A 12,934-nucleotide genomic window follows, 5' to 3' on the forward strand; every position below is an offset into this window, starting at 1 on the left:
CCAGTTCGAGTCCTGGCTGCTTCACTTCCGATCCAGCTCTCTGCTATGGCCTGGGAAAGCAGTACAAGGTGGCCCCAAGTTCTTGGGCCCCTGCACCCAAGTAGGAGACCTGGAAGAAGCTCCTGGTCCTGGCTTCAGATGGGCACAGCTCCAGCTGTTGCAGCCAATTGGGGAGTGGACCAGTGGGTGGAAGCACTCGCTCACACTCTCTCTCTCTGCCTCTCCTTCTCTCTCTGTGTAACTCTGACTCCCAAATAAATAAATAAATCTTTTAAAAAAAAATAGTGTAGCATCATCAACACTCCTGCTGGTGCAGATGACGGTGCACACGAAAACACCAAGACCATGGTAATGTAGAGCAGTGATTCAGGAAAAAAGTCAGACTCCGCACACAAAGCTGTTTACAAACTTAACCAATTTATTTTGCCTGTGTGCCTTTTTAGGCATGCACGAGTATGCTGTGACTTTAAAATGAAGTCGAAATAAGTCTAAAATGGTTTGCTCAAGAAATATAAAATAATGATTTCTGCTGCTGTTAGAAAGGCATCACGGAGGAAGGAGTTTGGCATGGCAGTTAAGACTCGGCACAAAATGCCTGCACCCCATGTCGAGGGGCCTAGTTTAAGTCCCGACGCTGCTCCCCATCCCAGCTTGCTGCTGATGTGCAGGCTAGGGAGATGAAGGCTCAAGTAGCTGAGTCTCTGTCCCCCATGTGGGAGACGTGGATTGAGTTCCTGGCTCCTGGCTTCAGCCTATCCCAGCCCCAGCCATTGTAGACATTTGGGGAATGAATGAACCTATGGACAGAAGATCTCTCTCTCTCTCACTCTCTCTCTCTCTCTCTCTCTAACTCTTTCCCCTCAATCCCCCTGCCTTTCAAATGAATAAAATAAATAAAAAAAGAACTAAAAAAATTATTGGAATAGACAGCATTAAGGCTGGAAGATTATTTAGCTGATGGTTTCAATAATAAGTTCTGGGTAGCTTTTGAACAAAATCCAGGTCTTTGTTCTCCCAAAGAGGTATCAATTTCTTTCTTTCTTTTTTTTTTTTTTTTTTTTTTAAGATTTATTTTATTTATTTGAAGGGCAGAGTTACAGAAAGGGGGAGACAAAGAGAGAGGTCTTCCATGCACTGGTTCACTCTCCAAATGGTCACAATGGCTGGGGTTGGGTCAGGTAGGAGCCAGCAGCTTCTTCCAGGTCTCCTACATGGGTGCAGGGACCCAAGCATTTGGGCCATCTTCTACTGCTTTCCCAGGCACATTAGCAGGGAGCTGGATCAGAAGTGCTGCAGGTGGTGGCTTCGTTGGCTCTCTAAAGAGGTATCAATTTCTAGCTTTCACCACTTTTGAGCGTCTTGCAATTCAGTGTTCATGTACTGATATGGCCATTTCTCATCTATTTTTCCTTTTGTATCAGGAAGCTAAAGGGTACTCTGACTCCTTCTTTTGGCCATGTCCCGAACATAAGCTTTTGAAAAGAAGAACTTTGCATTTAGAATCACAGCAGAATTTTCATTATGTCATCAGATGTAAATATTTAAATTCCAACAGAGTTTCCAGAAAATATGTATTCCTGAAATCAGAAGTCAGCATGTAGAATTCTTTGAGTCAAATGTAACATTTAGACAAAAGGAAAAAAAAATCCTACCCAGACATCTTTATTCGATTTTACAAAATGTCCTGTTTCCCAGCTCATTTTCATCTAGCATGTGTACATGCTAAGTGATCACCTCAACCTCCCCATCACTAACACCAGTCTGCCACAAATACCTACTTCCTTACCCGTGGACTGAAGGCCTCTGTGGAAGTCTTTTATAAGCTCCGAAGCCATGTACTTTTCATCACGTTTTATTTACAGGGTTATTTCAACAACTACTCAACAAGTAAGTGAATTAAACAGGAAAGAACCATTTTTGTAAGAATCCCACTTTAGGAAAAAAAACAAAAACCAAAAATGACAATGGGCCCTCAACAATGGCTTCTGCTAGCAGAGGGTAATGTACCTTCAGCTCCTGCTTGGGCTCCACGTTCTTTATCGTCGTGTAGTACACGTGGTGGCCGTACTGGTACGCCACCAGGTTCTGCTCCAGGTGGTTCTGGGCTGGACGTACAAACATCATCCAGTTACAAAGGGTCTCATCAGACAACTCAAACCACAGGTCTTCATGCAAATCCCTGTCTTTTCTGTCCCCTTTATCAAGAGAAACCTGCAACCAAAGAGAAAGTAAAAAGCCACACCAAACACACAAACAAGTAAAACCTTCAATATGACTCACGTTATATATACAAAATACTGCTCCTTAAATTAACCAAGCATCCTGATTCTTCCCTTTGCATCTAGAAAGACACTGCGACCATGATTCGCCAAAAGTAAGACAGTGGATACTTTGGCCTCCCCTGAAGGAGAATTAAGACTGTTGCTGGGAATCTCCAGCACTCAGCAAAGAAAACCTCCCTGTTGATAGCGATGTCTCAAAAACCACATCCCCACATTCACCCCTTCCCACAGCCCTTTCTCGGTCCTCCAGAGTGGCTATCCAAGAAGCAGATCACACAGAAGGTTGGGCAGAAATTAAAACATCAAACATAAAGCATAGAGATCAATATAAATATGCTTCGACATACAGTGAACTACTCGTTAATGAAAGATTTGACAGGACAGGCATGTTTCAAATTTGAAAAGTGGCTTTCTTGCAAACATTAGTATCACATGACAGATGACTTAAGTCTGCAAAGTTCTCTTTGTAAGCCAAAGCTGTTTTAAAAAAGGAAAAAAGGGGCCAGCACAGTAGGTTAAGCCACTTGTCTGCAGTACCGGCATTCCATATGGGCACTGGTTCAAGTCCCAGCTGCTCCACTTCCGATGCTAATGTAGCTGGAAAGGCAATGGAAGATGGCCCAAGTGCTTGGGACCCTGCCACCCACGTAGGAGACCCGAATTAAGTTCCTGGCTTTGGCCTGGCCTAACCCTGGCCATCTGGGGAGTAAACCAGTGGATGGAAGATCTCCTCTGTGTGTGTGTGTGTGTGTGTATGTGTCTTTTTCTCTCTCTCTCTCTCTCTCTCTGTCGGTAACTCTTGCCTTTCAAATAAATAAATCTTTAAAAAAATTTTAATGACAAAAGGAAAAAGACTGTCAGAGCTCCTGTTATGATCTGAATTGTATACTCCCAAAATTCATATGCTGAAATCCTAATCCCCAATACCCCAGAATGTGATTGCATTTAGAGACAGGGCTGTTCAAGAGGTACAGTCAGGGAAGGCACTCAGCCTAATGAGTGAGATGCCTGTTAAGACACCCGCATCAGGGCTGGTGTTGTGGCATAGTGGCTTAGGCTACTGCCTATGATGCCAGCATCCTATATAGGCACCAGTGGGAGACTCAGCTGCTGTACTTCCAATCCAGCTCCCTGCTAATGCACCAGGGAAAGCAGTGGAAGAAGGCTCATGTACTTGGATCCCTGCACCCATGTGGAAAACTTGTATAAAGCTCCTAGCTCCTAGCTTCAATCTGGCCCAGTCTTGGCCATTGCAGTCTTGGGGAGTGAACCGGTTGATGGAAAATCAACCTCTCTCTCTCTGCTTCTTTTTCTCTCTCTGTATATACTCTGCCTTTCAAATACATGTTTAAAATATTTTTAAGAGCAAACAAACAAAAAAGACACCTGTGTTCCACAGCAGAGCGCCTGGCATCAATTCCCAACTATAGCTCCGATTCCATCTTCCTTCTAATGGACACTGTGGGTGGCAGAGGCGATGGCTCCACCCACGTGGGAGACTGGATTGTGTGCCCAGCTCCTGGCTTTGGCCAGGCTTAGTCCTGGCTGTTGTAGGCACTTGGGGGGTGAATTAGCAGATGGGAGATCTCTGCTGTCTGTCTCCCTCTGCCTCAAATAAAATGTAACAATAAAATTTGTTTAAAAAGTAAACAAAGAACATCAAATAAGGTAATCGGTGGGTGTTGTGGTACAATGGGTTAACTCATCACTTGAGACTCCTGCATCCCATGTCACAGCAGAGGTTCAAGGCCTGGATACTCTGTACTTCCGATCCAGCTTCCCGCTAATGTGTCTGGGAGGCAGTGGATGGGTCCCTGACCCCTGCGCGGGAGACCTGATGGAGTTCCTGGCTCCTGACTTCATCCTGGCCCAGTCTCAGCTGTTGTGGGCATTTGGGAAATGAACCGGCAAATAGAAGTATTCTATTCTCTTTCTCTTTCTCTCTCTCTTTTTCTGTCACTTTGCATTTCAAATAAATAAATAAATCTTCAAAAAATAAAAGACATCAATGCCATGGTTGATGTACCCTAATCCGATATGACAGTCCTTGGAACCAGAGGCGACTAGGACACAGCCAAGCGTGCACACAGAGGAAGACTCTGGGAGGTCACAGCCAGAGGGGGGCTGTCCATGCACCACGGAGGGAGAGGGAGGCCTCAGCAGAAACCACGCCGGCTCCCATCTTGGTCTTGGATGTCCAGCGTCCAGAATTATGAGACACAAATTTCCCACTTGAGCCACCAGCCTATGGCATATTATGGGAGCCCCGGCGAACCACTACTGCCCCCTCCCCGAACACTACACGTCTCGGAATTCTTCATGTAACGTGACACGGAACTGAACTGCAAACCTCTGCTCTATTGGTGAGAGAGAGGGAGTTTTCACTGACAACAAATTAGGCATAGAAAGTAAAACACATGCAAACAACTGCTGTGAAATTGAAATTAAGAGATGGCTGAAAAAAAAAATGAGTGGCCTTGGAAAAACTGTTAAGAAACCAGGTGAAGTGCAATAAAGTGTTAGTTACCTTTAGGTGAATGTAACAGTCTTTCAGCTCAGAGCCTCTGACGAGGGGCCCCTCCACGGGGCCAAATTGGGTGCGCTTGGGGATGCGCCTCTTGGAGAACACCCCGCCAAGGAACCTGTCTATGTAGAGGACCAGGGGCAGGCTGGCTCTGGCGCGGGTGAGCACGGGCCGATTGGGGATCGGGTGCAGGGGACCATGCTTCGGGCACACTGAAGAATGGGCGTTGTTACACTCCTCGCACCCTACAAAAGAGAACAGTCCAATTCCTCAGCAAGACTTGACCCCAAGCAAAAAGTTCTGACCTGAAAAATCCCCAAATCTAAGTTTTCAAGCCAAATTCAATTAACTCCTGCAGTGGCACCATCTAGCCAATTTTAATCCATTAGCTTTCATAGACCAATAAAAAAAAAAACCCTGTAATTTTCCTCTTAACATCAGACAGAATTTGCCTACGCCTGCCAAAAATAATATGCAGGCTGTGACTTTTTGCTCTGTGGTTTGGTGAGTCAAACAGTGGCCAGTAAATCCGCAAACCAACTACAACGTGCCTGAGAAAGACAAAAAAGAAGCCCTTATCAGGCTAAACGTTGCAGAAATCTGATGAGACAAAAGTAGGTGAATTCTGTAGTAGGTAAATTCTACCTCAATAGAGCTGTTAGGAAGAAGAAAAACCCGACAGTGCTGCTGAACCAGTATCCTCCAAGGGAGCTAGAGGAGCCGCACCATCCGGGCAGGACTAACAGGGAAGGTGCTGAGCAGACCAGGACCCAGCGCACAACCAGTGCACTGGATGATGACAGCGCTAGAATGAATGAACGCAGCACCCCACCCTTCACTTGGACATTCTAGTGCATTCTAGGGGTGTTCAGCTTGCACTGGTCCAGCCCTCTCCCTCCCTGCCCCCCCCACTTCTTGGCCAATAGCATTCATCTCTGAATCAACTGTCAGCCACAAACAACACAAACAAATCCACTCTGACTCTACTCAGGCCAGTGGTGGGCTGGGTTAGGTATTTCTGACTTCTGTAAGCTCTCAAATAATGGAGAGCTACTCTGTACTAATAGTGAGAGGACAAAGCGACTTTCTGTACTTCTGACTTCGGAGTTGCCTTGAGAAATTGAAAGAAATTCAAGGAGAAACAACAGGAAGGAGTTCTCCGGGCCTGGATATGGAGCTTAGACACTGGCCCCACTCTGACAGGTTCTGTCGCTGCCACCCAGGGGTGTGGCAGAAGCTGGGTGAGGTCCCAGAGTTCAGAAAGCCCTGGTAACCCCCATCAGTGAGGCCAGAAGTCGGCCAACAAGCAGGAAAATTGACAGAAAGGAGCAATGATTTGGTAAGAGGGGAGGAGAGGCCTCGCAGGCAGGCCAGAGAGAGGCAGGAAGGTAGGTGTTGGGCCTAACACAGGCTGCCTGGCCTGGGTTGGAATCCTGACTCACAGCTCACTAGCGTGACCTTGGAAAACTCCCCACCCCTAGGACTGCGCAGAGCTAGAAGTGCATTAGTGAGCGGGGAGTGCCAGTGCCTGGGGCATGAGGAGCGCTTTTAAAAGCTGCTTAGGAAACAAGTAAAGCAGCAAAGCAAACATGGGAGCTGAAATGGCTGAACAGTCCAGGACCAGACAATCTTATCACGCATCTAGGAGCTAAAGTGCTGGTACCGAGGAACCCTAAGCTGGGGTTCCCCCACCCCTGCCCCCCACGCAGCCCTGAGATACGGAGCGGGTTGCATAACTTCCTCTGAGCTGCAGCTTCCTTGTGGGGAAAACTAGAGAGCAGGCAAGCAAGTCTGAGGAGATGATGCGTGTAGAGCGTGGGCCAGAGGGAGGACTCAGTGCATGTGTGTGGACCGTGTTCACACTCACACACTTGCATACACACACACACACGCATATGCACACGCACACATCACATAAAGGAACCCACAGCTCAGCTCAGCCCCCGCACTTACACAGGTCATGGGGGTCAAAGGGCCGGGGCGGGTCCGGCTCCCAGTCATCCAGATCTGTGTCTTCACCATCTTCTTCCTCATCTTCCTCTGTGTCCTCGTCCTCATCCTCATCCTCTTCCTCTTTTGCCTCCAGTCTCCCAATAGGGTTCTGCAGAGCTGCCAAAGGGTCGGAACCGTCCACGCTCTCAATGGAGGGCAGCACCTGGTTATGCACTGGCAACGTGGCCTGGACAACAGTGCAAAGCACAAAGTGAGCAGATACCTGCCTTTTGTCGGCTGGTGCACACACGTGCAAGCACACACACACGTGTTAAGTGCCAGATTGTGGTGGACTGAATCCTTCACGCTGGCTCCCTTCAAGGCCCTGGAAAAATGACTTCCACTTGTAGCAGTGAGGAGGAATCTGGTTTCATTTTGGATGTCACAACCCTCCCTTACCCCCGCCCCACATCTGGGCAGCCTGAGAAGCCAGCCTGGATGCCTGCTCCGGCACCAGTAGAAGACTCACACCTGGCAAGATCCTGACCACGTGCCTCTGACCCACTCCTGAACCTCAGTGAAACCCACCCTCCTCTCCTCATTCTCAAGGCACACCACACCTGCCTGCCCAGGGACTTCAAACATGGAGGCAGTAGGCCTTGTCATAAGCCACCTATGTGCAGGACCATCAGTCTTCATATCAGAGCCCAGTTGCTGGTCCCTCCCTTACTGGGCGGCCATCAGCTAGGAGAGGGAATGATCTGACCTGCCTTCAGCCACTTCACCTGTGAAACTGAACATCTGTGAAACTCAACAGTACAACACGTGGCTGGTCCCTGCCACGGTACCAGCCAACAGCTCTCCCTTTAAACATGGAAGAGAGGTTGAGCTCTTAAACTAAGAGTGAGGAGCAGACATTTGATGCATCAGTGAAGACGTCACTTGGGACATGCACACATCGTATATTCATGGGCCTGTGTTCAAGTCCCCGGATCTGCTTCCAACTCTATCTTCCTGCTAATGCACACCCTGCGTGGTAGCAGATGGTGACTGAAGTACTTGACACCTATGTGGGAGACCCAGATCAAGTTCTGGGCTCCTGGCTTCAATCTGGCCCAGCCCCACCTGTCATGGGATTTGGACAGTGATCCAATGAATGAAAGATCTTGCTCTCTCTCTCTCTCCTTCTCCCTCTCCATCTCTTTCTTGTCTCTCTGCCTTTTGAAGAGATAATTTTTTTTAAATGGGCCTGACTACATGGACACACTCACACTTGAGAATAAATAAGTAGAGACTGAAAATGGTTCCTACTTGTTTCACCATGCTGAAGTCACTCTCTTGCAAATAAGATAAGGTTTGGGTGACAGCGTATCGGTTAATGCTATCTCACCAAATGCAATGCAGGGAAAAAAAAGGCTCACTAAGAAGTTCTCTTGCCTCCAATATGAATTGATCCTTAATCCCTTTCAACCAATCTTACATCTACTACCCGAATACCACGCTGCGGTCAGATTCAAGCTATGTGCCCTTCCTACTCAACAAACCAACCAAGTGCTTTGAGATGCCGATCCCTGTTTCTCTGTCTTCCCATTTGCTGTTTGCCTCACCAAGCTTCTAGAACCTATCATGTTCCAGTTTCCCAGTGAACTAACTCTGGTGCCTCCAGCCTTCCCTGACTCTACTCTCCACTCCTACAGCACGCAGAGTCATAGAAGCCCATGCTACCCAGCCCTCAGCCTCATCACCTCCCCTAGGCATCCCTAGTCATTTTGGGACAGTTCTGTGACAGTTTCCATGGGGGCTAGGGCTCCCTGTACCACAGTATCTTCCATGTATTGGTGGGAGCCTGGGACTTTGCTCTGGAATTAGGTAAATTCCTGCCACATGAGTCGAATATTTGAAGGCCCAAAACCCATAACTCATTCTATCATTTCTCATATTGTCCAATTTCCAGCTCCCAGTCCTCTTATTGTCTTCATTTATCCCTCAGTGGATTCTACAGGATTGTGACCACAGTGTCAGCCTGAATTAGGGTTTACGACAGCCACTGCTCTACAGGTAACTAAAATCCCCAAGTCCCGTTTCCCCCTCATAGACAGCTATTAAGCCATCTGTCTCCTCCTTGGAACTTCAATAGTGATTTCACTACATGGTGATTTTGCATTTATCACCAGTAAACTCCACTTGATGGCTTTTATGCCTCCTTCCCAGTGGGCCAAGACCATTCAGAATCCTGAGCCTGACACCTCCCATGTTAGCTATCCCTCAGAGAGGCCTCGTAGCCATTGCTAAAAGCCTTTGGTTTTGGCAGAGAGCAGTCACTGCCACGTGAGTCCATCCTGCCTCTGTGGGAAAGGAGGGTATGAGGCTGGGAGGCAGACAGCCACAGACCTTCCTGGACCTCAGTCTAAGAACTTCTTCAACTATGCACAGAAACAGTGCTGGGGGTGTTCAGACTGCAGTAGCTGATGACCACTGCCCAACGTCTGTAACGCTCAAACTCAGGAAAGCAGATAAAATCAGTTACCCAAAACAGTGCATGCATGTTTTCACACGCACTCACTTCAAACAGGAGCCCTGACTCTTACATGGCATTGCTTCCCTGGAACTTGGGATCCTTGAGATATTTTTACACAGGAAGACAAAATTCTAAATGAGTCTGCCTCAGCTTAAAAAAATAAATAAAAATAAAAAAGGCAGGGGCTGGTGCTGTGGCGTAGCAGGTGAGTAAAGCCACCACCTGCAGTGCCAGCATCCCATATGGGTGTTGGTTCGAGTCCCAGCTACTCCACTTCCAATCCAGCTCTCTGCTATGGCCTGGGAAAGTAGTGGAAGATGGCCCAAGGCTTTGGGCCCCTGTACCCAGGTGGGAAACCCAGAAGAAGCTCCTGGATCCTGGCTTCAGATCGGCACAGCTCCTACCATTGCAGCCAATTGGGGAGTGAACCAGTGGATGGAAAACCTCTCTCTCTCTCTCTCTCTCTCTCTGCCTCTCCCTCTCCCTCTCTCTGTGTAACTCTGCCTTTCAAATAAATAAATAAATCTTTTTAAAAATGGCAGAATAAAATGCCATCGAGGGTTAGGACCCCACCAGGAAAAGAGCAGGGGACCTCTGCCCATGCAACGGCTCCTCTCACTGCCTCCCCTTGCACCGACTGGATCCTACAAAGAGGAGACTCCATTCCCACCATCTGGGAGCACAGGTGATGAATCACTCTGCTTTCTAAGTCTTCAACTTCACCTGAACATTAGTGATGCATCTTCTAACACATGGAGCAAACCACAGCATACGGGCACCTCTACCCTTCACCCATCCTTTACTTCTTCACGGAGCCAGCCTCAAAGAACCAAGTCCGTGATTCCAGGTTATTCTAGTGAGGCTGCGAGGGATTTCTTCCCGACAGACGCCGTTAGAAAGGCTCTGGTTCTGCAAGGTTGCTGCTGGCTTCTCGCCACTGCTGAGAAAGCTGACATCGAAGCACTACCCACAGCCTTCTCCTCCCCAACACTGGAACTCGCCTAAAAGACGGAGGGAAAGGCTCCAACACAAGCACCGTCCTTAGGTGCTGGAGCAGCAGCAGTGGGACCCGTTCCAGAACCCTGCAACTGCCGCTGCAAAGGAACGGGCAAGGTGGATGCCGACCCCTTCTTGGCAAGAAGCCGGGTGGCTCTAGATGGCGCACGCCCAGCAGGCATGTGTTCCAGTGTGTTCAGTGAGTGACCGGTCCAAGCTCAACTGACACTGAGCACAGGTATATATTTAAATGCCTTTGAGGCCTGGAAATGCTACCACACAGCTCCGGAGAGGCGGGGATGAAATTTAAATTCTGACGTTGCCCCCTGCTTTTTTGCACTACGTCACAGTGGCCCCGATGGAATTCAGTCTGTTGCAGTGGAGAAGGGGAACACCAGCCACACCTTGAACACCACAGCGTGGTGGCAACCACACTCCTGCTCCCCAGGGAGGGAGTGGGCGGTTGGCTGGTAAAACAACACGCAAGCCTACTTCACTTAGAGGACAAGAGTGAGGAGCAAACCAAGGTTAATCCTGCGCAGCGTTTTGTCATGTTCAATCAAGGTAAAGGAAAAAAAGAATTTGTTCAATGTACGGTGTACGGCCTCCTTCTCTAATTATTTCTCAATCTACGGAATGCATTTCAGAATGCAATTTATCTGAGAGGTGAAATATGAAACCACACCGGGCAGCAGCAAACACAGGAGTGTCTTGATTTCCTACTGAGACCAATTCTGAGAGCAGCAGAGTTTCTGCGCGGCGTGTGGGGAGCCACACATGTTCATTTTCAGAAACAAAGAGGAGTTCTCGAGGGCGCCCCCAAACCTGGAGACCCGCAGCACCCTGCTTCCGGACCCGGGGGCGGGGTGTGTACGGGAGTAAGGCTTCAGACAGATTCTGACACCGCCAAAAACAACTGAGAAAAGGCACGTGTTTGCTAAGGCAAAAGCAAAACCCAAAACGAGTAACTGTCATCCGTGCTAAGCCCTCAATCCGACCTCCTATCCAGAATTTATCCAGGTCACCGAATAAACTGACAACTGCTGAGATGCTATGGCCTGCAATAAAAACCGGGCTGCTAAAAGCAGTTGCGATGAGGAAAGACAGGCAGCCAACAGTCACACGGCCTCCTGATGCCGGGGTTTACAGAGCTCTCTGCACAGAACTTTCCTCTGGGACGAAACACTGAACCAAGCAGATTGTTCCTGGAGATTAGAGGAGATGAAGGGCCCTTTGAGGTACAAATGGCAACAAAACCTTTAATTAAAATTGTGCCTTAATCTTAAAGCAAAATGCCATTTTGCCTATCAGATGGGCAAAATTTGAAAAGAATGCAAACACCCAGTGTGCCAAGCAAGGGTGTGTGGAAATGGGCATTTCCCATACATTGTCAGTGAGAACATAAATCTTTTCAGTACCAGAAAAGCAATTTGGAAAGTCTTAGGAAAATAAGCTTCCTATCGGTAAGGTCTGACTCCAAACATATACCAAAAAGAGAAAATAGTATTTTAAGTCTCATCTAACTCTTCCCTCAGCTTTGACAGTTGTCAACTTGCAGCCAATTTTATTTTAACTAGTCTTCCACCCACTTCCTCTCTAGGTTATTTTGAAGCAAAGCCTACACATTATATGTCTCACATATACCTCTAAAAGAAAGCAACTTTTATCATATCTAAAAGATTAACCACTCCTTAATATTGTCAAATATCCGGTGACGGTTACAATTTCCCCAACGGTCTCTCCCCCTCTTTTTTTTTTTATTGTTTTATTAGAGTGAGGATGCAAACAAGGCCCAGATCATCTATAAACTGCCCTTCCTCTTCTTTTTCCTTGTAATTTATCTGTGGGAAAAACAAGGCATTGATCCCGTAGAGTTCCCGTAAGCTGGGTTTTGCCAACTGCATTCTTGTATGTCTTTTCACATCTTCCATTCTGTCCGCCATGCTTTGTACACGCGGGCGCCTCAAATCTAGAGACTCCAGGGATTTGGGCTGGATTCTGGGGGACAGAATGCTTCCAGTGTGGTAGAATGCAACAGCAAGTGCACAGTATCAGGGACACACATACAAAGGGTGGGCTCCCTTTCAGTGGTCCCCTATGAAAACTGGTTGAAGGGTTACAGCTGCTACCACCCTGCGCTATGACCCTTGACACTGTTCCTCATCAGCTTCTTCCTGGTGACTTCAGACTGCTATTGACAACCATTGCCTAGACCCATATTTCATCAGAGGATGCAACATGGTGGTTTTCCAAGTCAATCATCTCCTCCTTATATATGAGCTGGAAAGTTTCTACAAAGAAATTTCCCTTCTCAAGTCGCTGGTTTCCTGAGTACCGTCGGATTCTCCTCCTTCATTTACCAGTTCCAGCACATCACGGGAATCCCTAACAGCCTTAGAAAGCGACTAATGAGTTACGTCTTGTAATATCAGTGTGAACTTGCAGGTTTATATATACTTCAATCTATTAGACATTATTCTTTTTTTAATTTTTAATGTACCTTCATTTTATTTAACAGGCAGAGAGAGAGAGAGAGAAGGAGAGAGCCTTTCAATCTGCTGATTTACCCCCCAAATGCCGATACAGCCCAGAGCTAAGCCAGACTGAAGGCAGGAGCCCAGAACTCCATCTGGGTCTCCCACGTGGATGGCAGGGACCCAAGCACCCTTGCCTCTCAGGGTA

General features: G+C 47.7%; 1 protein-coding gene across 3 annotated transcripts in view; it reads right to left on the reverse strand.

The window, feature by feature from the left end:
• PRDM10 (PR/SET domain 10) overlaps window positions 1–12,934 on the reverse strand; it is a 115,486-nt gene that overhangs the window by 42,053 nt on the left and 60,499 nt on the right. For all 3 annotated transcript variants that reach the window (XM_062197353.1, XM_062197354.1, XM_062197355.1), the window contains exons 5-7: window positions 6,760–6,985; window positions 4,810–5,051; window positions 2,008–2,211 (exon numbers count right to left, since the gene is read on the reverse strand). In XM_062197353.1, coding sequence (XP_062053337.1) covers window positions 2,008–2,211; window positions 4,810–5,051; window positions 6,760–6,985 — 672 coding nt within the window. The remainder of the gene's footprint in view (window positions 1–2,007; window positions 2,212–4,809; window positions 5,052–6,759; window positions 6,986–12,934) is intronic.

Source organism: Lepus europaeus, chromosome 7 (assembly GCF_033115175.1).
Source record: "Lepus europaeus isolate LE1 chromosome 7, mLepTim1.pri, whole genome shotgun sequence".
NCBI lineage: Eukaryota > Metazoa > Chordata > Mammalia > Lagomorpha > Leporidae > Lepus > Lepus europaeus.